The 27,672-nt window shown below is 44.8% G+C and overlaps 1 protein-coding gene across 1 annotated transcript in view; it reads left to right on the top strand.

The window, feature by feature from the left end:
• The window catches only part of RNF212 (ring finger protein 212), a 548,782-nt gene that overhangs the window by 66,586 nt on the left and 454,524 nt on the right, over positions 1-27,672 (top strand). The window contains exon 2 of the mRNA XM_030191071.1: positions 20,995-21,056. Within this exon, the coding sequence (XP_030046931.1) occupies positions 20,995-21,056 (62 nt within the window). The remainder of the gene's footprint in view (positions 1-20,994; positions 21,057-27,672) is intronic.

The following is a 27,672-nucleotide window of genomic DNA, read 5'->3' as shown; positions in this document are numbered from 1 at the left end:
GCTGTCCTCGGAGAATACCTGCTACAAGTAAATAGCTTTTTACTTAATAGTTTTTTGTTTTTTTTTTGCTAGCATATTTCTGTGGTTCTAACCCACAACAAGGGTATTTTTATTTTTTTCACTTCCTCACACATTAAGATGCAGCTAGTTTACATACTAGCTTCTCCGGATTAATTTTTCATGATGATATCCCAGTGTTTTTCAATTCCATCACCACATATAAACAACATAGGTTGTCATTAAAGTTAGATTGTCTCTACAAATATATAAAAAGCCTGTCTTGGTGATTTTCCACTCCATCACTGTAGGTGATAATCAGAGTTAGCATGTCCTGATGATTTCTCATTCCATCACTATTTCCTTAGTGTATGCAGCACATGAATCCAAGAACTAGTGGGTTGTGTCCATTTACTAGCAGGTGGAGATAGGGATTACAAAGCTGAAGGCAGTGATACCAGATAGCCAGCCCCTCCTTTACCTCAGTACATCTGTCTCCAGCAGGTGGTGGACAGCTCTTCAGCAGCTCCTGGATTTGTCTGTTGGGGATACTCCTGGGTCCTGTGGGCCAGTTGAGTTTAGGGATGTCTGGCTGGTGGTGCCGACTTTGGGGGCATACTCAGTTTTCTGGGTCCCTGATTCACCCTTCCCCCCTTGCCTTTAGAGCTGTAGCCTTCCTCACCAGTAAAAAACAAAACAAAACCCAAAAACCCAAGAGAGCTACTTTGTCTTCATTCGGTGTTAATCCCCCCCCCCAAAAAAAAAAAAACTCAGAAGAAAGAAGATTTCTGACAGGACCAGGCAGTACAGGGTTTCCCTGTCTTAGTGCTGTGCTTTCAGTCTGTGTGCTGGTTAGGCAGCAGGATGCATTGGTGGAACTCTGTTTCTCCTCCGGAGACTCCTGCTGTTCGGTGAGTTCCTGCCTTTCTCTTTTCAGCGCGGGGGTACCGTGCTTTAGTGTGGGCGATGCTGGCATTTGAAAGCTGTTCCTGCTGCGGTAGCAGATGCTCCGCAGTGGGACTATATATGGTGGCTTGTTCGAACGCTGGGGAGAGAAGTACTGAAGTTCCCCTTCCCCGAGCAGCCTTTTCCCCACGCTAAAATGGCGGGAACGTGTGCCTTTTTGCTGGTGCGGCCCTCTCTTTTCTCCTGATATCGGCTCTGATCCTTTCCCACCCTGCAGCCTTGATGTGTGGGGGGGGGGGGGGGGGGGCCGCTTCTCCTAAAGGACCTTCTGTTCTATTAGAGATTGCTAGTACAGGAGATTCCCCTTTATTTTCTCTAGCCTTTGGTTTCCTTTACCAAAATCACAGTTGAGTCAAAAACTGTTTGCATGTAGCTGGGGCAGTGGCACAGATTCTTCTCAAACTGCCCCTACTATGCAAGGGGATCCAGGAAAAGAGCATGTTATGATCGTGGTCAGGACCCCTCTCAAACTTACCTTTTTCCTGGTGGTCTTAGCTGGCTTCCGTTTCTTCTGTCTGTCCTGTCTGAGCTAGCTCTCTCTCTCTCTGTGCTGGCTGCTGCCAGCATGGGGTTAATTGTTTCTCTATACTGCAGCTGTGGGTGTGGACTGAGTTAGCTCTACCTCTCTCTGGGTGTACAGGCTTCAAGTGCTTCATGGTGCTGCATTGGTGTGGGTTGGGCCTCTCTGGGTTTCAGTGTGCTGTATGCCTGGGTCTAGGGAGTGTGACATCATCAGGGAGGGCCTTGATAAGGAAGTGGAGTTCTTTCCTTCAGGGCCTTTGCAACGTTTGCTTTAGGTAGGGTGGTGCAGTGTGCACTTCTGACTTTGTGTCTAGTTTCCCTGCTCGCTTTTGCTAAAGGTCCAGGTTAGTGTTAGTGCAGTGTGCACTGGTGACTGTGTGTTTAGCTTTCCTGCTTTTCCCTTGTGGTTCCCCTGCTTTTCCCTCTTGGTTTTGGAAGCATTGCTGTGTGTAGGGCTTTGGAAGCTCTGTTGCTGATAGAAGTACTTCAGGGTTTGGTGGTGTTAGGAACACTGCAGATTTGGCTGTTAGAAGTACTTCTGGTGTTTGTGCTGTTGGGAGCATTGCAGTCTTTGCTGTTTGTGTTTGGTGCTTTAGAAGCACGGTTGGGTCTGCTGCTTTGGAAGCACTTTTGGCTTATGTGTCTAGCTTCCCTGCCTTTCCCTTGTAGCTCCCCTGCTTTTCCCTCTTGGTGCTTTAGAAGCATTTCTGTGTCTAGGGCTTTGGAAGCTCTGCTGTGTTTGGTGCTTTAGAAGCACGGTTGGGTCTGGTGCTTTGGTAGCACTTTTTGGCTTATGTGTTTAGCTTTCCTGCTTTTTCCTTGTGGCTCCACTGCTTTCCCTTTTGGTGCTGTGAGGGGCACTCCTGTTAGATTAGTGCCTAGGGGCACTCTTGTTAGCTTAGTGCCTAGGGGCACTCTTGTTAGTTCAGTGCCTAGGGGCACTCCTGTTAGTATAGGGCTTAGGAAGTCATTTTGTTAGTTTACTGTTAGGAACACTTCTGCTGGTTTAGGGCTTGGGAGCACTTAGGTCAGTTTAGGATTTAGGAGTACTTCTGTTTCCAGTCCTGGTCCCTGTGTCATCCGGTAACCGGTAAGTCCTGCCGGCCACTCGAACCCAAGGGCTCAACCCTTGGGGGGCAGTGGCTAAGTGCAGGTGAAGCTGTACGGACCAGTCCAGTGTGCTCCAGTCCAGTGTGTTCTGGTCCGGTGTGTGTTCCAGTCTGGTGCACTCCAGTCCCGTGTGTTCCGGTCCGGGGTATGCTCTGGTCCTGTGTCCTCCAGTCCGGGGGATTCCAGTCCGTGTGTTCCGGCTCGCTGGGCGGTGCCTGCAGTCCCTGCTGGTGCTGGTGTGCTTGCCCAGCGTTGGTTGGTGGGTTTTGCCTGCTGCTGTCGCTCCTCGTCAGCAGCCCAAGGGCTCACATTTGCTCCAGAGCCCGGCCCCACGGGCTCTGAACCTGAGAATCTGACAGAACAGAACTACTTTAAACTGTTATTATATCTTCTGTGCAGGATCTCCTCTGATCTAGGACCCTTAATTTGAACCTTTCTTCTTAAGAGAGCTTGGCCTCAGTAGTCCTTTTCATGATTGGGGGAGATTTTATGCCCATCTCAGGCAGATGGGTTCTAGATGGCTAAGTTTTCCAGAAGGAATGTGATGGTCCTGTGATGCGCCTTGTTTTATTCGGGATGCACGTCAGCGACTCTGGGGGCTTCTCTGGGGCAGGGGGTTTATGACCTCCCCCCCCCCCCCCCCCCGAGCTCATTATAGGGAAAGGGAAATGGGACTTGATATACTGCCTTTCTGAGGTTTTTTGCAACTACATTCAAAGCGGTTTACATATATTCAGGTACTTATTTTGTACCAGGGGCAATGGAGGTGTTGCGTTCTCGAGGGCCTTTGCATTCTGTCGCGTTCCCGAGGGCCTTGGCATTCTGTCAGGTCCTCGAGGCAGGACTGGAGTTCGTGAGCCCTTGGGCCACTGCCGAGGAGCGGCAGCGGCAAGCAAGACCACCTCGGGACTGGAAACACAGAAGAGCAGTACTGGACTCTGGACTGGAGTAGTACAAGGCAGGCAACTAGAACAGATGAGACAGGAACAGCTTCACCTGCACCTAGCCACCGTTCCTCCGGAGTTGAGCTCCGAAGTGCAGGCGGCCGGCAGGACTTGCAGGATAAGGCAGGAACTGAAGATCCAGAGGACCCACCCTGGGTCTGGGATACACGAGGGCGACAGGGTACGGAATTAGACTCAGACAGTGTGCTGCTGCACAGCCACTAGCAAGACCCAGAAGACAGACCAAGGAACACCAGGCGTACAGAAGCTAGCAGGAGCAAGGACTATGGCAGCAACACACTAGGCAGAACGGGGATCCGGGAATACCCACAGGGTACACCCTCTAGCTAGGTGGAGACAGGATACAGGAATAGTCACCCAGGAAAACACACTAGCCAGACAGATACAGGATTCAGGATATACCCTCAGGATATACAAGCAGGGAAGGCACACAGGCTAGGCAAGGCAGGGTTCAGGGTAAAGAGAGCAAACCAGGAATAACAGGCCAAGGGTCTGAAGCCACAGCCGTTCCACAGACTGACTGGGGAACTCACAAAGGCTGAGGCTTTGCATACAGACAGAGAACAAACCCGGACAAAGGCTTCACCCCAACCCAGGGTAAGCCAGGAACAGAGGCTTCACCCCAACATAGGATAAGCCTGGAGCAGAGGCTTCACCCCAAACACAGGGTAAGCCAGGAACAGAGGCTTCACCCCAAACACAGGGTAAGCCAGGAAGGACCCGCAGTCCACAGACAGAGGCAGTGGCAGGGAAGACCCCCCACGGAAGGACAACAGAGACACAGACACAGAAAGAAACTGGGCTGGAACCCAGAGAGAGGCTAAGCAGTAGTGCAGCAGACACTTACTAACCTGACCTGGCCTAAGAGCATAACACTTATGCAAAAGGCCCTGACTGCAAGCACAGCACTTCCTTATGAAGGCTCTCACTGATGAGTCACCAGCAGCAGGACAGAAGCAGGAAGTACACTGACCCCAAAGAGAGGCTTGACACACATAGGAAGTGAGCCCACAGGAAAGACAAGCAGGAGCCATCTTGGAAGCTGGCACAGAGCCGGTGGCAGCCATCTTAGATGCTGGCTCCCTAGAGAGGCATAGCCCACACAGGTGAGGTCTAGTGAAGCAATCAGCCCAGAGACTAGAGACAAGACAAACACAGACTGAAGCCAGCAGAGCTGCTGACCCCCAGAAAGAAGGTAAGGCTGAGGGTGGTCATGGCCACAGACGTGACAGGAGGGTTAAGTGACTTGCCCAGAGTCACAAGGAGCTGCAGTGGGAATCAAACTCAGTTCCCCAGGATCAAAGTCCACTGCACTAACCACTAGGCTACTCCTCCACTCCTCAGGGTGGTGTTACATGTTGCAGAAGTCTGGTAGGGGAACTAACAATTCCTTTTTAGTTCAGCCTTTGGAGTTTTCTGGCTTGTTCCCTGTCTCAGTCTCTTCTGATGGGCCCTGCCAAGAAGAGGAGATATTTTCTCCTGCTCAGCAGTAGGGTACATTGCTCCCCTGTCTTCCTCTATTCTGATGGAGTATTTTTAGGGCAGTCCCTGTCTGCACAAAGGCAGCAAGAATCACCTGAGCTGGAAAGCCATGTTTGCCTGAATGGGTACATTGATAGCAATAGGCATCACTGTCTGTGTTGAGTTTAGATATAGTTCCTTCATTGGCTAAAGGCTGTTCCTGGTGCGGGAAGCAGTGAACAGCTTCGGAGCAGGGCTCCTTGTATGTTGGGCCTCTGAAAAGGCCTATTTAGTATTTTTATTTACAGTCTTTTCTGTCCCCTCAGTTTTTCTCTGAGGGCAGTTGCTTGAACAGCCTGGAAGTTTCCCTCCTTTGTGAAACTCTTTTTATACTGACACTACAGGCATTGCCTATGAGCACACCACCCTGAGTGTTCCTGATCTCTGATCTTGGATGCTCAGCAGGATTGGGCCTGGCTGGTTTCTACTTGGATGGGAGACTGCCTGGGGGAATACCGGGTGCTGTAGGTTTTCTTTCTGCTCCTTTTACAGGAAGTTTCTATGCTTAGTGCCTTTTGCTCCAGGTTTCTGTGGGAAATGTTACATGTTCTTCTTTTCTGGGGCTAGTGCTCTGGTCTCCATGGTAACCATGGATCCTCAGTGCTATCATGGGGGCATTTTCTCCAGGTGTAGTAGTTTCAGCAAAATAGTTTTATTTTTCTGGAATATGGTTGGCTTTCAGCCTGAAGGTTACAGGTTTAAGGCTGGTTTGTGCATCGGTCCTTTTCTATGGGGCATATTTTACTTCCCTCTGTCATACTGCTTGCCTTGACAAGCAGTTCTTTGTATAGCTGGGATAGTTTTCACTATGCTACAGTTCCAAAGGTTAGCTGTGGTGGTTTCCCACAGCAGCTCTGCTCTTCTAGTTTTGCTCTCTGACACTGATCGAGCTATTGCATACCAGCTCCAGCTTCCACTGTATCTGTTGCACCTCTAGCTAACTGTTTGTTGCAGTGTCTCTAAGGCTTTTATTGCACTTTTGCACTTTTTCTTTATATTGGACAGCTAGCTATATTCAGAGCTACTTCAATTTAGCATTCTTCCCTGCACTTCTCCCTTAGGAAACGTTTCTTCTCTTTCCTCTTTGGCCCCCTCATCTGCGGTTTTTCTGTTTGGCCATTCTGGGCCCTCACGTTCAGTTCCAGGCTTTGCCTTTCAGCATGGCTATGGCTTCATTTACATTTTTCTAGGTTTGGGAGTTTTGCAGCATTCTCCGCATGGACAGCATCAGAGTTCACCTCGCTCTAGCCAAGATCCGAGAGCCTATCTTTCCGGGTCTTCTTGGAATCCTTTGGCTGGGTGGTCACCCTTCAAATGAGTCACCTGATTCCATTCCAGACAGCTCTGGTACGATATTTTTCTTGATCGAGGACTGGAGGATCTAGGTTCAGAGTTGGGTGCGCAGTCTGCTCAGTATGCTGAGTCCTCGGGTCTGGCTACGTATTCATGTCTTTGGAGGTAGTGCCGTGGGTGGTGCTCATAGACGACATCTACAGCTCTTCTCTACGGGTGGTCTCCTTTGTTCCAGGAGTGTCAGCAGTGTCTTTTGTGGCTGTTCTCGGTACGGCTGTGCATGAACTGGTGGATCTTCAGTTCCTCCCTGTGGAAGGGATGCCTTGGTGCCTCTGCAGTGGATGGTGGTGGTCACGGATGCGAGTCTCTTAGACTGGAGAGCCCTTTGCCTCCTTCTTCTTTCTCCGGGGCGGTGGATGACACAGGGGATGGTGTAGCTGATCTCCCGCCTAGACCTGCTTTTGGTGCTGTTCGTTTTCTAACCTTTCAGGACACATTGCAGGCCAGGCGGTGCTTGTGCCCTCTACCCCTCCTGGACCTGCTTTTGGTGCTGTTCGTCTTCTAGCACTTCAGGACACATTGTGGGCTGGGCGGTGCTTGTTCAGTTTGAGAAGATGAGGCCTGGCTGCTTCTTCGACAGAGTGGGACTTGGAGTCAGACTGTGGCCATCAGAGCGTGTCGCCCCCATGGAGTGGGCAGAGGACCTCGTGTTCCGTTTCTACGTGGCTCACTTTGCGGGCTTTTCCTACTGTGAGTTCTCTTTTCTGCTGTCTTCTGGTCTCAGCAGAATGGTTATTCCACACCAGTGCTTCTCCAGTTTGGCCTCAGGTAGAGAGTTCTGGAGGTAGATCTGATGGCGTCCCAGCTGCCTTCCTTCCTTCTGTGATTGGAGAGAGGGTGGTTCGGCAGGGCAAGTTGTTAATTGCTTCCTTAGCCAGAGGATGTTCTTCGATAGTGTTTCCTCCATGGCCTCTCAGCGGCCGTTTATTTTGGATCGCTTGCCACCAGGGTTAAGTCAGTCTGGTAGCTCCAGATTAACTATAGCACCCTTGGTATGTGGATACGGTGCGGCTCCTGATGGCACCTTTGTTTTGCATCCCGCTTGATTGCTGGCTCTTCCTTTTGTGTCCGTTCCTGAGTGAATGATCCCTCTCGCTTTGGTTACGGCCTGGTTTTTTGAGAGGCCGACTCCTCAGAGTTCTTTGGACGCAGTGGTTACTTTTCTGTTGCAATCTTGTATGTGGTCCATGGCCCACCTCAACCGCGTATTCTCAGGTGTTGAGGATTTTTTGAGACTGGTTTTTGCGACCTTGTTCACCTTGAAATCTCGTTTGTATTCTCTTGAGTCTAGCTTGGGGCTCCTTGTCTACCGATCATTGCTTCGGACTCTTTTTGTTCCTTTGCAGAATGCTTCGCTTAGGAACTTACAAGCAGTGTTCTTTGTTGCCAATTCTTCGGCTTGCAGAGTGTCTGAATTTTTAGCGCAGCCTTGCCAAGCTGTTTTTTCTGCAATTTGCAGAGTCTGGAGTGACCTTGCTTTCGGTTTCTTCCTTCCGTCCTTTCTGGCTTTGGTTTGGCTTTTCTTTTTCAGACTCTTTCTTCCCTCCTTTCGGGAGGGGGATTTTCATGCAGAGTACATGGAGCTTCGTCTTCTGGATGTTCAAGGGTTCTCCGGTATTTGCAGATGTTGTTCAACAAGGTCTGATCAAGTCAAACGGGTTGGCGACAACTGCGGGGAACAAAAGAATAGTCTTTAATATATCAGACAAAATTTTAACAGAACCTCAATTAAGTGTCCTGGAGCTTGGTTTACCCTTTGTTCCTACCTCATGGTATGACTGCTTCATCAATCGTAAGCAACTACATAGGTTTTTCCGTAAATTAAAACTATACTTCAATCAATAAGAGCAGAATAATATTGAGGAAGACTTTCAAACATTTATGTCATCTCATCGTCTGCCCTCATCATGGATACCTCCAGGGCCACCTGATGTGATGCTTGAGGCTTTTCAACGGCTTGTGCTTCAGGATCTTGATACTATGGAGTGTAAATGAGAATATGTGCCTTCTAATTTGTCTACATCCCAAAGAGAAGCCATAAAAAGTTTGAAATCAGATGTGAGTATTACGATATTGCGAGCTGACAAAGGGGGAGGCGTGGTTGTTCAAAACACCAAGGACTACTGCTTGGAATCACATCGTCAATCTATCTGATACAAAGTTTCTTGATCGAGGACTGGAGGATCATTAGATCATGATCCTGGACCTGAATTCCAACAGATAGTAAATAAATACTCTATTGGTGTCAGCTCGAGCCGGTATTATAACTAATAAAGAATATCGGTATCTGGTTAAACTATACCCTCGTACACCTTTCATATACTTCCTACCAAAAATCCACAAAACATTAAGACACCCCCCCCCCCCCAGGTTGTCCTATAGTTTCGGGGTGTGGATCCCTTAACGAACCTCTCTCTCAGTACTTGGATTTTTATTTGCAACCGAGAGTACATCAGACACCTTCATACCTCAGAGACTCGGCTCATCTTTTACAGATCTTGCAAGATATTCAACCTCTTAACAATTCGGTTACACTTGTATCTCTGGATGTAGTGTTGTTATACACTAGTATTCCACATGATGATGCCTGCAGTCTTGTGAACTCTCATCTTCAACAGTTCGAAATTTCTTTTGAAAAAGCAACTCTTCTAAATGATTTAACAGATATCATAATAAGGAAAAATTATTTCCAGTTTGAAAACAAATATTTCCTACAGACGCATGGAATAGCGATGGGTGCTACCATTGGTCCAACCATCACATTCCTTTACATGGCGGACTTTGAGGAAAAGTTTCTATACTCATCAAGGTTCATTTCCAGTATCACACTATGGAAACATTTTATCGATGATGTGATCCTTGTATGGACTGGTACTCAGAGTGAGCTTCAACAATTTTTACATTATTTGAATTAAGTTGATATACAAATTAAATTTGAGTCACTGATTGGAGGCCAATCCATTAATTATCTGGACATTGACATCCAAATACATGAAGGGAGATTCATCACAGAAATGTATCGAAAAACAACTGGCTCTAACGCGTTACTACACTATTATAGTTATCATCCAATGGCCTCTAAGAATGGAATTCCAGTGGGCCAATTTCTGCGTATCAAAAAACTATTAGCCTCAAAAGAATGTTTTAAAAATTCGGCTGTAGATCTGTGTAATAGATTTAGAACTCAAGCTTACCCCAATGGAGTTATTAAGAAGGCTTACAAAAGAATTATGAATGTTGATTGCCACTGGCTGCTGAATCCGCCACCCAAACCACTAGATAAAAATGAAAGACTAATCTGTGTGTTGCCCCATTCCCATCAGACAACTGCCATTAGGAAAATCATTAATAAACACTGGTCTATGTTAGCTGCCCTTGGTTTTGACCAAGTACCAACGTTTGCTTATACGCGTAACTATAATCTGGGGGAAATTTTGTCTTCAGTTAATCCATCCTCCCGGATTCCCATTACATCTGAAATGAAAGGTTATAAAAGCTGTGGCAGGTGTGTATACTGTCAACATGCTTGGCAAACCACAATAGTTATTAATCCCAATACAGGAAAATCTTTCTTCTTAAATAGCTCCATGGACTGTAATTCTTCTCAGGTTGTTTATGGAATAGTGTGCCCCTGTACCAAATGGTACATAGGGCACACTAATAGAAGAATTAAACAAAGAATTGGGGAGCATTTAAGTAATCCGAGGAACTGTAAACGCGAAGCACCGCTCGTAGACCATTGGTTGCAAACTCATCATAATATCAAAGATTTAAGATTTGTTGTACTTTTACAAATTTATCTGCTTCTGGGGGGTGATGCTCCTCGGATTCTCCTTAGAAAAGAACAGGAATTTATCTACCGATGGCACACAGTGGCCCCTAGTGGCCTGAATAGGGAAATAGAATGGCAAGCACTAATTTTAATTAGGTTTTCCCGCGCTTGACAAACAGCTGACTACCTATATATACACTGCGCATGTGTGGGCGTTCTTTTGCAGGTTTCTGACCGGGCTGGACGTTGCACCTCCCTGGTTTTGCCGAACAGTGAGTAATAAAAGCTTACCAAACTTTGTTTGATTTATGAATACTGCTGCAATTTTTGAGCATTTCAAACGTATATTTTCTTGATTCATACACTATGTTGTGTTTGATTTTTTTTATACGGTTTTTATACGTTCTTTATGTTATCTTTGCAGATCAGTTCCCCTGAAGACGCCGCTATTTAGGCGAAACATGGTCCATGTAGGGAACTGGGACCTTTGAACATTGTTTTTTGAACAAAACTTTGCACAGATTCAGATTTAAAAGTATTACAGTGCCCGAGAACCTACACCATCTCTTGCATTGCAACATTAATCTATAACATCACGAAGACCAGTAGATCCGTCCACACTCCACCTAAGCTAAGTAGCCGACATATTTTCTACATTACATCATTATGTTTTTTTTACTATTAAGTGCTGCAATTAGGTTGGAGGAAGGGTGTGCAATGATGTTATCAAGGTGTGTATATACATTTCAAACCTTTGGGTAATTATAATACACAAAAAAAAAACTGAGCACAAATTTATATTATAAAAAGAAATTTTTATTTTTATTATCTTTTTCTTTTTTTTTCTTTTTTTGCAATATTAATCACTAATTTGGTTTCTGTAATAGTTTATCAATTGTGATATTGGAAACTGACCTTTATAGGACACCCAGTAATTTGGTTAGTACATTAAATTTTAACTGCCAGACCCTCAACCATTCTTCTAAGGTTCGGAGATCCCTTCTCATCGTTTCTACTCTCTCTAGGGTATCCACTTTACCCTTCAGCAATATCTCTCACAAATATATTAAACAGAATAGGCCCCAGCACCGACCTCTGAGGACCTCCACTGCTCACCTTCCTTTCCTTTGAGCGAATTCCATTTACCACTACTCTCTGCCACCTGTCTGTCAGTCAACCAGTTTCCTATCCAGTTCACCACTTTTGGTCCTACGTTCAGCCCTTTCAGCTTATTCACGAGTTTTCTGTGGGGGGGACTGTATCAAAGGCTTTGCTGAAATCCAAGTAGATTACATCTAGTGCACGTCCTTAATCCAATTCTTTGGTCACCCAGTCAAAGAAATGAATAAGTTTTTTAGTTTGTTGGAGCGAGTGTTCGGTTTACAAACAAGAGAACTTTTAAATTATGCTGCTGAGGCAATGCCGAACTTCGATCTGCATTTGATAATGAGCTCGGTTATATCTCCTTATTCAAGTCTACATTTAGGTTTGAGGTTCGAGTATCTTTTTAATCACGCTGACTGTGTTTATTTTTTAGTGCTTTATAACGTGGCACTATATAAGTCTTATAAGGTGATTTCTTTGGTTTTCAATATATCGGTACTATTACAATTATTTCGCCATGGTGTTGTCAGACACAGATCTGCACCTATAGTAAATGAAGTTTGTGTTCTGATTTTTTTTTTCTGTTGCTGATGGCGCCTCTTCACTCTCTAGAGTTGTATTTTATTTATTACCAAGTTATTTTGAATTCTTTCTTTTTATTGTGCATTACATTGGTATACATATCATCAAACATATAAATGACAAATGACTGACTCACCCACAAATGTGCAGTAGAGACTTCCCTCTCTGTCCCGCCCTCGTGTCAAGACGTGATGACGTCAGAGGGTGGAACAGAGAGGGAAAAGGACGCTGCCACTGGAGCCTGGAGACGAATAAACATCGCCAGCGCACCAACCTCCACCCCCCATCTCCGATGTCGTCACCACCGCCACTCCCGCCCCCTCCTTATTGGACCCCTGCACTGACATGACAGTGCCTCTTACCTCCGTGTGGAAGTGCTGCAGGCAGCAGCAGAGCGATCTGCTGCTGCCTGCAGCGCTTTCACACGGAGGTGAGAGGCGCTCTCATGTCAGTGCAGGGGGCCCGGCACGGAGGGGGAGGGAATGGCGGCGAGGAGGGTAGCTGGACAGGGGGGGAGGGCAGGGGGGAGAGAGGAGGGTTGCTGGACATGGGGAGAGAGCATGGCAGAGAGGAGGGTTGCTGGACATGTGGGGAGGGCAGGGGAGAGAGCGGGGGGGGGGAGGCCGAGGGAAAGAGGAGGGTTGCTGGATATGGGGGAGAGCAGGGGAGAGAGGATGGTTGGTGGATGGGGGAGGCCAGGGGATACAGGAGGGCTGCTGGACATGGGGGGGGGGGGGCAGGGGAGAGAGCAGGGTTGCTGGACATGGATCGGGGGAGGGGAGGGCAGGGGAGAGAGGAGGTTTGCTGGACATGGATGGATGGAGGTGATAATTATTACATTTTGCAAAACACAAATCTCGCCCGTTTTAACGCGCTTAACGGCTAGTAGTTATATTCTCTGTGTGCATTTTCTTTTTTATAAGTGGCTTTTTATTCTACTTTTAGAATGGAGTACCCTGGATTTTGCCTCTCATTTAGATTTGGTTGGTGAGTTTCCCTGGCTATTTTATTTACATTTTTACATTGTCCATACTCTAGTCTTTAATTTTAATGTTAGGTGTTCAGTGTTTTTTATCTTTTTCCATTGGTCTAACATATTTATATTGTATGTATATTTTTACTTTTGATCATTTTATTTGATTCCATATAGTTTTTTTTTTAATTAGACATAATGGTCTAATATAGATCTCTTCATAATGCAATCCTATATGGCTTTAGTTTTATATTTATACATGCCACATGTTGTCTTTATGTGAAGATTATTTATATTATTATTAATGTTCATCTATATTGTGGTAGATTTCATTGTGAATCCTGAAGTGTAGGCGTTTCATTACACTGAAACACGGACCATGTCTGGTCATACTGTATTAAGTACTGAATAAAGTATCCTTCAAGAACCAGTTCCTGTGGTGGAGTTTCTATTACCCAGTCTGTACTTCTTGATTGGACTATTTGTGTGGAGGCTGTTTCCTGTTTGTTTTGTGGTTTCTGATACATCCAAGGTTACTCATACAAGTATGAAATTGCTTCCTGTTAGTAATATGCAATCTCTTGTTAAAATCACGTAGAACCTGAACATTGGAGGGTGGCCAGTGTAGCGCCATTTTTTAAAGGGTTTTAGGGGTGATCCGGGAAAATAGATTAGTAAGTCTGATGTTTGTGTCGGGCAAAATAGTGGAGATTATTATAAAAAAATAAAATTACGGAACATAAATAAACATGGTTTAATGGGACAGAGTCAGCATGTGTTCAGCCAAGGGAAGTCTTGCCTCACCAGTTTGCTTCATTTATTTGAAGGTATGAATAAACATGTGGATAAAGGTGAGCCTGTTCATGTAGTGTATCTAGGTTTTTAGAATGCTCTTGAGAAAGTTCCTCATGAGAGACTCCTGAGAAAATTAAAGTCATGGGATAGGAAGCAATGTCCTCTTGTGGTTTGGGAATTGATTATTGGATAGAAAAAGAGGGTAGGGTTAAATAGTTATTTCTCTCAATGGAGGAGGGTGAATAGTGGAGTGCTACGGGAATCTGTACTGGGACCTGCAAATTTAATCACCTCACTTGTCATTCCGATTTCCAGATTTTTTATAAATATGTTGAAAAGCACAACATATTTATAAATGATCTGGAAATTGTAATGACGAGCGAAGTGATTAAATTAGCAGATGACACAAAACTATTCAAGGTTGTGAAAACACGTGCGGACTGTGAAAAATTGCAGGAAGACCTTAGGAAATTGGAAGACTGGGCATCCAAATGGTAGATGACATTTAATGTGGATGAATTAAACTGATGCACATTGGAAAGTATAATCTAAATCATAGTTCCCTGATGTTAGGGTCCACCTTGGGGGTCAGCACCCAAGAAAATACCTACATGTTGTAGCTGAAATCTGCTCAGTGTGTGTCGGTGGCCAAAAAAGCAAATGGGATGCCAGGAATTATTAGGAAAGGGATGGTAAGTAAGACCAAGAATACTATAATGCCTCTATCCCTCCATAGTGTGACCTCACCTTGAGTATTGCGTTCAGTTCTGGTCTCAGGATTCATCTGCTGCTGACGCTAAGGAATGAAAAATTGTCTTACCTGATGATTTTCTTTCCTTTAGGTGCAGCAGATGTATCCAGAGGCCCACTCTGCTTTATGCGGCAGCTCCTATCAGTTTTCCCACCGGGTTGCTGTATTTTTCCACTTTGGATGGACTGTTGTAACTGGTTTACTTGTTGCAGTTCTTGATTTATCTCTTTTCCCTGTAGGGGGAGGAGAAATGTTAGAATTCTGTTTCTTTCTGCTTTATGAGCAGTACTGACTGACCAAGGAGCATTCTGTCCTATAAGACAGTTCAGTTCAACGCTCTCCATCTCCACCTGCTGGTATATGGTCACAGCCCACATCTCTGAATTCATCTGCTGTACCTAATGGAAAGAAAATTTATCAAGCAAGGCATAATTTTTCATTAACAGGAAGTCTTTCTTTCCTAGGACAAGTCTTTGTACTGGATGTTCAGAGTTGCAGATAAACTAATAGATATCGTAGAGACGTGGGTATTGATATTCTGTAGAATGAGTTGATTTAGAGAATACCTTTAAACGTTGGGCTTGAAGTGCATTGTGGAATGGAATGCTTGTAAAGGGTGAAAAGGGAGTTTGTTTTCTCAGGAGCAGAGGACAGAGCAGAGTAGCATGGGGACAAGAAGATGCCTCATAAAGGTAAAGAAAGGGACCAGTAGGGTCAGTGCTTGAGCCTAGGTCACAGTGAGGGGCATAATCGAACGCGAACGCCCATCTCCATGGGCGTCTATGTCCGAAAACGGGTACGTGAAGGGGCGGGACAGACTGTATTTTGGAAAAAAATGGGCGGCCATCTTTTTTTCGATAATACAGTTTGTGCCGGGCAAATGCATCGGATATGTGCGAATGTGAGCTGGGTGGTTTCGTTTTCAGCGATAATGGAAAACGAAGGTGCTCAGCTCAAAAACGAACAAATCCAAGGTATTGGGTTGTGGGAGGGGCCAGGATTCGTAGTGCACTGGTCCCCCTCACATGCCAGGACACCAACCGGGCACCCTAGGGGGCACTTGTAACAAGTAAAAACAAAAAGTAAAATACCTCCCAAGTCCATAGCTCCCTTCCCTTGGGTGCTGAGCCCCTCAAATCCCCCCAAAACCCACTGCCCATAACTCTACATCATTACCATAGCCCTTACGGCTGAAGGGAGGCACCTAGATGTGGGTACAGTGGGTTTTGGGGGCGGTTTGGAGGGCTCCCATTTACCACTACAAGTGTAACAGGTAGGGGGGGATGGGCCTGGGTCCACCTGGCTGACGTCCACTGCACCCACTAACAACTGCTCTAGGGACCTGCATACTGCTGTGATGGAGCTGGGTATGGCATTTGAGGCTGGCATACAGGCTGGAAAAAAAAAGTTGTTAAAGTTGTTTTTTTTTGGGTGGGAGGGGGTTAGTGACCACTGGGGGAGTCGGGTGGTCATCCCAGACTCCCTCCGGTGGTCATCTGGTCATTTAGGGCACTTTTTTGGGACTTGTTCTTGAAAAAAGGGTTCAAAAAAGTGTCCTAAAATCGCGCTAAAAACGGCCATTTTTTTCGATTATCGGGCGAAGGCGCCCATCTCTGCTCGGCCAATAAACACACCCCAGTCCCGCCTTCACCACGCCTCCGACACCCCCCGTCAACTTTGTTCGTTCACCACGACGGAGTGCAGTTGAAGATGCCCAAAATTGGCTTTCGATTATACCAATTTGGATGCCTTTGCGAGATGGGCGCCTATCTCCCGATTTGGGTCGAAATCTGGGCGCATATCACTTTCGAAAATAAGGCTGAGTGTCACTCAAGGTCATGGAAAGCAGCACTTGATTGGAGGGAGAGGGCAACATGCAGGTTAGTATGTGTTGCAGGGCATTGGGGTGGTGGATGGGTAGCATTTCTGCAATCATGCTGTTTTCTTTTTTTTTTCTGGACAGTGGCTGTGCTTTCTGCTTGATAGCATGGGTGCACTTACCACCACTATGTGCTTTGTCTTCTATATGCTTGTTTTATGCCCAGTTCCTGCACTGCAAGTCCTTATGCGGTTAACATGTGTGTGCGTTTGGCTCTTTTTTTTTTTTTTAAATGCTAGTGTTGAAATTCATATTAACTGCTTTAATACACTTCAGTAAACATGCCCCTGTATGTAGCTTATATATTGGTTATTTTATTAAAAATCTGTGTTTTTTTATGATTGGGAGTAAGCAAACCACCCTGCCCTCCTGCTTTAGGCTTTGCCTATTTGTAGTGGTATCTGCTGTTCTCAGCACAATATTGATTAGCTTATTTGTCATCAGATTTCTCTCTTGTCCATCAAACATAGCTAATTCCTCCCTTCCCCCAACTAACAGTTTTAAACTTAGTGGGTGGGACTAGTGTCTCTGCTGGGAGAAAGCAAATTAGCCTTTGAACAAGCAGCTCACAGAGTATCTCCCCTTCTGGAGATAGGCAGCAAACCACCCTGCCCTCCTACTTTAGGGTTAGACCTTCCCACTGTGCCCCTCTACCCACCCACTCCTAGAGTGACACTTCTTATATAGCCTCCCTAACACCTCAATTTATCACTACTGTCCTCACCCAATTACAGCCATTAGCTAATTGCTGAATATTTATACTCAGATCTTGTAGCAGCTATCTTATTTTATAATTAGCTTAATTACAATTTGTCAGTTGTATTCACCAAATTTGTTAGCTTTAATTGCAGAAAATTGCACTTAATTGATGCAACTTAAATTAGTTAATTCACTGCACCTCATAATACTACTAAGTGCTTAATAGAATCACTATTACTGACCCTTAACAAGATAAATATATACTATTATCAAACACTGTATAACCTGCAGTTTATTTATTTTATTGCATTTGTATCCCACATTTTCCCACCTATTTGCAGGCTCAATTTTGAAGACAAACGCAAGACACATCTGAACAATTAGTTTTTTCATCATCGCTGTTGAATTCTAGTGATCCCAATATTCATAAGATATAATACCAAGATGAATATTACAAATCTATTCTTCATTATCTACTTACTCTAATTCATCACATGCTTTCCACCCCCCTACCAGAAACCAATAGCATTCCTACAATTTATATGCCTTACCGACCATCCAAGTACAATGCACATCGCCATAACAATCTTAATAACCAATACAATGGTATCATTACCTCATCTGAAAAAGACCAAACCAAAGAAACCAATAATCATAATAAACCTCCTCAACAACTTAAGAGACAATTAAGAAAAATCAATATAATCCGCAATTTATCTGATCCCTTCCAAAAAATCCATATCGGATACATAAATGCTAGATCTGCTGTTAACAAGACAACAATATTAATAGATTGGATCACTGATGACAAACTGGATTTATTAGTCATTAATGAGACTTGGATTCACTTCCAAAATGACCCAATATTAATAGATCTTTGCCCCCCCAGGCTACAAAATAACCCATTGGCCTAGAAATGGAAAGAGAGGAGGAGGCATTGCACTGATATATAAATCCCATTTTATAGTAACAATTAAAGCAGTATCCATGACTCCACTACTCTAAATCGCCTCACTCAATATCAATCATCCCACACTACTCGACCATTTAAATATTATTATGTTCTATAGACCTCCAGGAAACTGGCAAGATTGTCAACAAAATCTTATGGACTTCATCTCGAATACTTGCTTATCTAACTGTAATCTATTCGTACTGGGTGACACAAACTTGCACCTAGAAGACCAGAAGGCAAAGAACATACAAGAATGCAAAGATTTTTTCCAACTTTGGGATTTCAATAAGATAAATACTCAATCAACCCATATCAAGGGACATGCACTTGACCTCTTCACACACAAACTCTCTCCTGATCAAATACTTAACCATATCAGATATGAACTGGTCACAAGTACCTTGGTCAGACCATTTCAAATTAAAGATATCCATGCAATGGAAAAAAAAATCCTAATTCAGAAACAAGAATGAAAAACTTTTACCACCAGAGGTCACATTGATCCAACAATATTCTGGCATCAGTTCTACAATAATGACTGGTCAACTCAAATAGAGTCCCATGAATACCTTCTTAACTGGGACATGAGATGCAAGAATATACTTGATTCAACAGCACCAATACAAACAAGATCATCACGAAGAAACAAATCACTTCCTTGGTTTAATGATGACCTGAAAAAATTAAAAACCCAAACAAAAAGACTTGAACGTGCATGGAATAAGAAGGAAGATGATCAAACTTTCACTGCATAGAAGCTAATGTTAAGAAAATATAAATATTCTGTCAGACAATATAAAAGGTCATATTACAACTCCAAAATAGGGCAAAACAATAAGGACCTACAAGTATTTCAATTTGTACATAACCTTTTAGACGTTACACCAGTTACCTTATCTAACATGGATACCCCATCAGCAGACGATCTAGCCACTTACTTTAATGAGAAAATCATCAAACTAAGATCCATCTTGCCAACTAATTTCTCCAACTATGTAAAATTCATCGACTATTTAGATCCGACAGCCAATGAATATCCAGCAGATAGAATATGGACTAATTTCCATTTATTAACGGAAGACATTGTCGCCCAAATGATTAACAAATTCTCCAAATCCCATTGCAAACTGAATGCATGCCCCAGCTATTTAATAAAATCTTCCCCTCAGCGTTTCATAACAGATCTCAAGTATTACTTAAATCACATGCTTCAACACGGTCTATTTCCCACAGATAAAGGCAATATCCTACTGACACCAATTCCTAAAGATCAGAAGAAAAAGCTAAATGATATAACTAATTATCGTCCAGTGGCATCTATCCCTCTAGTAGTCAAGTTAATGGAAAGTCTGGTAACTAAACAACTTACAGACTACTTGAACAACTTCTCAATACTACACTCTTCCCAATCTGGATTCCGTGCTAATCACAGCACAGAAACAGTTCTAATAACACTCATGACCAAATTCAAACATATTATTGCAGCTGGTAATAATGTCCTTCTGTTACAGTTCGACATGGTTAACCATGATATTCTATTAAACATTCTAGAATATTTCGGAATAGGAAGAAATGTATTGAATTGGTTTCATAGTTTTTCTAATAACAAGAACATACCAGGTAATATCTAAATTGATCATATCATCACCATGGAGATTGGAATGTGGTGTGCCTCAGGGATCTCTGCTTTCACCGATTCTCTTCAATCTAATGATATATTACCTTTGGTCAAAGCATTGTCTAACCAAGACCTAAATCCATATATTGATGCCGATGATGTGACGATATATATTCCGTTCAAAAAGGACTTATCAGAAATTGCAGACAAAATAAATTACAGCTTCCAAATTATGAACTCATGGGCAGACGCTTTCCAACTAAAGCTGAATACAGAAAAGACACAATGCCTAATATTAGCATCGCAATATAACAAAATCGACTATCCCAACATAAACACGCCAAACCATACTCTCCCTGTTGCAGACACCCCGAAACTCCTAGGCGTAACAATTGATCGCAATCTTAATCTAGACTGCCATGTAAAAAATGTCATAAAGAAAATGTTCTATGCAATGTGGAGGCTCAGAAGAGTAAGATCTTTCTTCCCAAGAGAGACATTTCGCGTATTGGTGCAATCGTTGGTTCTGAGCCATTTGTAGTACTGTAATTCCTTATACACGGGATGCAAGGCACAAACCATCAAGAAATTCCAGACAGCCCAGAACACCGCAGCCAGATTAATATTCGGCAAGGCGAAATATGAAAGTGCCAGACCCCTTAGAGAGAGCCTGCATTGGCTCCCACTGAAGGACCGTATTGCATTCAAGATATGTACCTTGGTCCATAAAATCATTTATGGAGATGCCCCATCATACATGTCAGACCTAATTGACTTACCAGAAAGAAACAATAAACATTCATCATGCACCTGCTTAAACCTTCATTATCCCAATTGCGGAGGACTTAAATACAAGTCTGTACATACATCCAGTTTCTCAAACACCTGCTTGCAACTATGGAATCAATTACCGATTGCCATAAAAACAACACACAACCTGACAACCTTCCGAAAGTTATTAAAGACCTACTTATTCCTAAAGGCGTACAATAAAGATTCCCCATAACGATCTGACTTCCTAATTATTCCAATCACAACTATTAAGGAACCCTCCTATCTGTTCATCCTAATTACATCCTCACGACTGAATATTATATCTTGTCCTGATATCATTATGTTATGTTATGTTGATCTTTCAATCCACTTCCAATCCAATATGATTTACTTATACACTCTTATTTGTAATAATTGTAAAATTATTATTCTGTTAATATGATTGCTTTGATATTCTGTGTACCCATCTGTATCTCTATTTTGAAATTCTTATCCTATAATGTGTACCATTTTGTAAGCCACATTGAGCCTGCAAATAGGTGGGGAAATGTGGGATACAAGTGCAGCAAATAAATAAATGACTTAGTATTGTCCTTTCTCTTGTAAAGTAGTTTGGGTCAGTGTTGATGTGATTCACAGTATGTTGGTCTTTCTGCAGGTAAGAAGGACACATGCACAGTTTGTGGAGCTCTTTGCCGTACAGTATTTCTTTCTAAGCAGGTAAGCAACTGCACCTTTAAAAAAATGTTTCAGTGATGTTTGTATGAAAGCCTTTTCCATTCTGTTAGCTTTCAGTCATAAAGAGAACACAATTCTTTATTTCTTTCCAATGTAGTTCTGACTTCTGGGCCAGCATACATTTTATTCATTGAGTGTATGTTAAAAAAGTAAAATTGTCATTTCTGCATCTCTGATCTGCTTCGGTTTGGTAGTTTAGAACTGGAGCTGAGGAATGGGAAAGGCTGGTGATCTTTGTCAGACTAGGAATTAAAATTTGGTTGGTGACCCATTGTCCTGTAACCAGGACCTCTGGTCTATCGCATTTTCTAGTCTGCCCTTTTCCTCAGAGTTTGCTGGTTGCCACGCATCATTGTCTGAGATGGGAGTTTGAAAGCTTGGTTGGGGAGCTGATGAGACTTCTGTATTTCATTTCCTACTGATTGGATTTCAGGAGGAGAGAGGTAAGCATGTTTCAGGCCATCCAGGGTGAGCTGTGTGGTTTAAATCACTGTAGTATCAGATATTTGGGGAAAAATTGTGTGAACCAGCTGGTGTATAGGAACTGAGTGAGAACAGAAGGATAGGAGATTGGGGGAACGTGAAAAGCTAGTGGGACCAGGGCTGGCCGAAGAGTATGTGATGTCTTATATGAACCTTCAGGCATACCTTCCCCTCCCACCTACCCAAGGTGTCCAGCATCTTCCTTCTTTTCCCTTGCAACTACCACCTTATCCCCTACCTTCATCATTGCCCACCACCTCAGTCTGCTGCTGTAGTCTGTAGCCATGTGCCACTGCGCACGCCTTTGATCTCAGAATTCTTCTTCACCTGCTGGGTTCCCCCCCCTCCAAAGACTCAAAGAAATGGGCAGGATACAGCAGGCCTTAAACACACACATGTGTTGCTCAAAGTCTCAGTGGCCAATATTGGCTTTAAAGCACTGTTTTTTTCTGCTAATGTTATGTTTGTGCTAGATAGCACCCTCTGCCCTGTGGTTTTTTTCAACTTAGGCGAATGCTTAGTCCACCTAGTCTTAGAGGGGGGGGGGGGGGAAGGGGCTTGGGGTCAGGTCTTTTGATCTGTGATTCTGTAGCCCTTCCTGTGGATCCCCCACAGGAGACCTGGGACTGAAGTGTTTGCTGTGGTATGGCATCAGGATTGGTAGTTTTAGTTTAGTTTATTCAGAGTTTGATATACCACCCTTCACAGGGCATCAGAGTGGTTTACAATAATATCCAGAGAGGAAAGGAACTCCCATCAAGATTCAGAGAGAGAGAGAGAGAATAGCGAGGGAAGAGTAGTTCCAGGACTGATGGCTGGGCATCACTGCACAGTGACCAAAAAAAGGGGGGGGGGGGGGGGGGAGAGAAGGCCAAGGTGAAAAAGTGAGCCTTTAAAAAGTAACTGAAATTGGGGATAAGACTGCTCAGCACAGAGGTCTAGAGGGAGAGCATTCCTGAGGGATGAGGCCAAACAAAAAAATAGCCGAACGCCGAGTGGACTCAAATTGGGAAGAATGGGTGGCAGGAAGGGAGAGATGGAAGGTAAGGGCTGAACGAAGGGCTCGAGAAGGAATGTTGGGTGAGATCACAGCAGACAGGTAAGGGGAACAGCTAGTATAGTGTGTCTTATGAACCAAAGTAAGGAGCTTAAACTGAATGTGAAATGAAATAGCCAATGACGATGAGCTAGTAGAGGTGAGATATGGTCAAACTTGCTAGCATGATCGAGCAGATGGATTGCAGTATTGTGGACCGTTTGATGCCTTTTAAGTGCCACCTGAGGAAGACCAGCAAAAAGACATTGCAGTAATCCAGACAGGTGAGAACCAAAGAACACAGCAGTGTAGTGCAAGAAGCATAACAGAGGTAGGGGTAGAGGGATTGGAAAAACCGAAGTGAACTGAAAGAAGTCTTAGTGATAGCAGAGAAGTGGGGTCTGAAAGACAACTTGGGATCCAAGACCACCCCTAAAATTTAAGGGACTGGACCAACTGAACTGGGGCGAACAATAGGGCAGGGGTACGTCCAGACATCCAAAGGGTAATGGATTTTGAGGGATTCAGAACCAGATGGTAAGATGTCAATCAAGAGATAGTGTTACGCATGCAGGATTGAAGGCCAAAGATCGATACAGGAGGGGCACTGAAGGAAAACTAACAAGATGTCGTCCAGTTAAATATAAAATTTGATAGGTGTGGATTGAATAAGCATCGCCAGGGGACACAGAAAGATGTTCAAGAGGATCGAGGAGAGAAGAACCCTGAGGGACACCACAGTGGAGTGGGAAAGGAGAGGGTGAAGCCACTGGGTAAGCTGGGCAGTAAAGGATCGGTTCCTAAGGAAGGGAGTGACTGACCAGGTTAAAAGCAGCATTGAGGTTCAGGGAGAGAAGAAGAGTATAGTAGCCATGGTCATGAGCAGTGGACATCGTTGAGAAGGGCAGTCAATATTGTCTCAGTAGAGTGGCCTCGGCAAAATCCAGACTGAGAGGGGTGAAGAGTGTAATGAATCTGTGTTGGGTAAGTTGAACAAGGACCACATGCTCTGTCAGTTTTGAAAGGAAGGGTAGATTGGTGATTGGCCTATAGTTGGAGACCTGGCAGGGGTCAAGAGAGGTTTTATTAATAACAGGCCTAACCAAGGCTGACTTCCAAGAGGCTGGGATAGAACCAGAGAGACTTTTAAAAACCATGGAAAAGAAAAGAGGAAATAGACTATAAGAACATAAGAATTTCCATACTGGGTCAGACCAATAGTCCATCTAGCCCAGTATCCTGTTTCCAACAGTGTCCAATCCAGGTCACAAGTACCTGGCAGAAACCCAAAGGGGAAAGGGAAATGGGACTTGATATACCGCCTTTCTGTGGTTTTTTTGCAACTACATTCAAAGTGGTTTACAGGTATAGTATTTACAGGTAGTTATTTGTACCTGGGGCAGTGGACGGTTAAGTGACTTTCCCAGAGTCACAAGGTGCTGCAGTGGGAATCAATCTCAGTTCCCCAGGATCAAAGTCTGATAGTATCAATAGTCATACTACCAGTCCCAGGGCAAGCAGTGACTTTCACATATCTGTCTCAATAGTAGACTATGGACTTTCCCTCCAGGAACTTGCCCAAACCTTTTTTTTTTTTAACCCAGATATGCTAACCGCTGTTACTACATCCTCCGGCAAAGAGTTCCAGAGCTTAACTATTCTTTGAGTGAAAAAATATTTCCTCCTATTTGTTGTAAAAATATTTCCATATGACTTCATTGAGTGTCCCCTAGTTTTTGTATTTTTTGAAAGAGTGAAAAATCAATTCCTTAGCGTCCCTCCGGCCTGGCCCAGGATTGGACTGATGGGTTGTGCACGCCTTCCAGCAGGTGGAGACTGAGAAAGTTCTGACTCTAGAGAGCCAATAAGAGCCCTGACCATGTGCCCCTGGCCTCAGTATTTTCTCAGTCTCCAGCAGGTAGGAGGTGAGCTCATTAGTCTCTCTTTCTCTAATTTAAAACAATTAATATATTCCTTCTGTGCCTGGGGAATCTAGTGTAGGGGCTAGGTTGAAGGATCCTTTTTCCTCTCCATCCTCCGGGGTGTAAATTCGGGTGTCCCGGGTCTCTCCCCCCTTCCTCGCCATCTCCCGTTGTTGTTGCTGGGAAGAGCTACCCTTTTGGTGTAAAGGATCTTAGCCTTTGGGAGAGGCAGCCACTTGTTCTGCCTGGTGGAGTGGAGGAGTAACCTAGTGGTTAGTGCAGTGGACTTTGATCCTGGGGAACTGGGTTCGATTCCCACTGCAGCTCCTTGTGACTGTGGGCAAGTCACTTAACCCTCCATTGCCCCAGGTACAAAATAAGTACCTGTATATATGTAAACCGCTTTGAATGTAATTGAAAAATACCACAGAGAGGCAGTATATCAAGTCCCATTTCCCTTCCCTTCCCCTCCCTTCTTAAAAAAAACAAAATAAACAGGAGAAACCTTTCCCTCCCCACAGCACTAACGAGCAGGCAGCTCCGTTGTGCTCCTTTTGTTTTTTGTTCTATTTTCCCCTCTCAGCTGTTCTTGTATAAAAAGAAAAGAAGATAGTGCCCCAAGGCTGTTATGAGCAATTGCCTTTGTTCTGCCTTCGCTCCTCAGCTTTTTCCTTGCGTTTTCGGTTCTCTTGTAGTAAAAAAAATAAAAAAAAAGGCGCGAACCGTTTCTGTTGTGGGTAAACGGAGCGCATCGATGGTGGAGAAATTGAGGCGCTGCACTGTTTGCCAGCGCCAGGGAGTGAGCGCCCTCGGCTCTTGTAAGTACTGTATGGCGCTTGAAGTTGCAGCTGTACCTTCTCCGGTCCCGTCGTCGACCGTGCCTGCCTCAGCGTCTTCTCGTGCACTCCCTCCTGCTTCAGTGGCCTCCTGTCCTTTGGGGGAGCTGCCTGCTTCATCTAATTTGGCGGGGAAGGTCGCCATCTTGCCTGTAGCTGCAGTTTCGGCATTGCGCATTTCTTCCCCTGATGAGCAGTCTTCAGCAGTGCAGGGACCAGCGGAGGCAGTGTCCCTGGTGCAGTCTGGAGGGACTCAGGAGGGGGTTTTTCCCCCTGAGTTTGTCCTCCAGATGTACCAGGCGTTCTTAATGAAGAAGCCTGGTTTTGGAGCAGCAGGGGCAGGTGAGTCCTCTAACTTTTTTTCTTCTCCTCCAAAAAGACCTAGATGCTGGGATCCACAAGGGGATTTAGTGTCCGATCAGGATTTCCCTTTCCTGGAAGAGGGGGAAGGTTTAGCAGAGGAGTTTTGGGAGGACCAAGGTGCTGCGGACCCTGCTGCAGATCCCTTACCTCAGGGAGAAGATTTGTCTGTGGCTCGGGTCTTTCATGGGGAGGGTTTGCAGGAACTCATTTCCTTGGTCTCCACTCTGCATTTTGAGGAAGAACCACACCCGACTCCCGAAGTTCGCAAGGTAGACCTGTTGCTCAAAGGTACCAGGTCTTCAGGAAGAACTTTTCCCATGCATCAGGACATTTGGGACATTATTAAGGCTCAGTGGGATGTTCCAGACTCCTCTTTTTGTCCAGCCAGGTCGATGACCTGTCTCTACCCTGTGCCGGAGGTGGACAAGACTCTTCTTAAGGTCCCAGTGGTCTCAGCAGTGACCAAACATAATAAGGTTCCGGTGGACAGTGGAATAGCCCTCTGGAATGTCCAGGACAGGAGGTTGGTTTCTCTTCTCAAGAATAGTTTTGAGGTTTCCTCTTTGGCAGTGCAGGCGGCTATTTGTGGTTCCCTCGTGGCCAAAGCTTGCTTCCGCTGGGCAGAGAAGAGTCCTGGATAGGCCCTCAGATGATCTTCCTGCTGTAGATCTGGAGGTGGCCAAGATTGAGACAGGATCTGCCTTCTTGGCGGATGTCTTGTATGATTTGTTGAGAGCATTTTCCAAGTCTTTGGCACTGGGAGTTGCGGCCCGACACTCCCTATGGTTGGTTGCAAGGTTGGTCTGTGGATGCTGCTTCCAAATCTAAGTTGAGTAAGTTTCCTTTCAGAGGTTTGGAGAGGAGTTGGATAAGTTGGTGCGTTCTTTGGGGGATATGAAGATTACTCGTCTCCCGGAGGCCTCGCCCGTCTAGTCGGGGTGCTTTGTTTGGTCATGGTCGGGCAAGGGATTTCCGTAGGTTTCACTCTGGCTGGGGAGTTCAGGCTCAGAGGTCCAGATTTTTCAACAGAACTCTGTCCTTTCAAGGTTTCCGTAGAGGAGGTCGTGACTCAGGTGCCCTATTCTGGACTCCCGCCCATTCTTCCCAATGAAGGTGTGCGGGCCTCTCCTCTGATTCCTATAGGGGCTCGGCTGTCGCAGTTCTTTCAGAGGTGGGACCAGATTACCTCTGACCAGTGGGTCTTGGAGGTTATTCGAGACGGTTATGCTTTAGAATTCGCCAAGCCTATTTCAGATGCCTTTCTGGAGTCTCCCTGTCACTCCCATCGCAAAGCGGGTGCGGTTTAGGACACTTTTCAGATGCTTTTTGATCTTCATGCCATTTGCCTGGTTCCTCCTTCAGAGTTCAAACAGAGTCATTATTCCATTTACTTTGCGGTTGCCAAGAAGGAGGGTTCCTTTTGTCCTATTTTGGATCTCAAGGCAGTCAATCGGGCTCTCAAAGTCACAACATTTCGAATGGAGACCCTTCGGTCGGTGATACTGGCCATTCGTACCGACTAGTTTCTGACGGCTTTAGATCTAATGGAAGCTTATCTGCATATTCCTATCCGGACTGTTCACCAAAAGGTCCTGCGTTTTGGCATTCTGGGACACCATTTTCAGTTTCGGGCTCTGCCGTTTGGTCTAACTACAGCCCCACGCATGTTCATCAAAGTCATGGTGGTAGTAGTGGCAGCGGCCCTCAGAAAAGAGGGGATCCTGGTCCACCCGTACTTGGACGACGGACTTATCAGAGCGAAATCTTATCAGGAGAGTCTGCAGATCACAGACCGGGTAATACTTTTCTTGTAGTCTCTAGGTTGGGTGGTGGTGAACTCAGCCAAGAGCCGTCTGGTTCCTTCACAGTCCCTGGAGTGTTTGGGGGTTCCTTTCGGCACGGCGCGGGGTCGTGTTTTTCTTCCCCAGGGCAGAGTTCTCAAACTCCACTCTCAGATT

This window comes from Microcaecilia unicolor, chromosome 2 (genome assembly GCF_901765095.1).
Source record: "Microcaecilia unicolor chromosome 2, aMicUni1.1, whole genome shotgun sequence".
NCBI classification, from domain to species: Eukaryota; Metazoa; Chordata; class Amphibia; order Gymnophiona; family Siphonopidae; genus Microcaecilia; species Microcaecilia unicolor.
The sequence above is the reverse complement of the archived record's forward strand: the minus strand, read 5'-3'. Positions and strand labels throughout refer to the sequence as shown.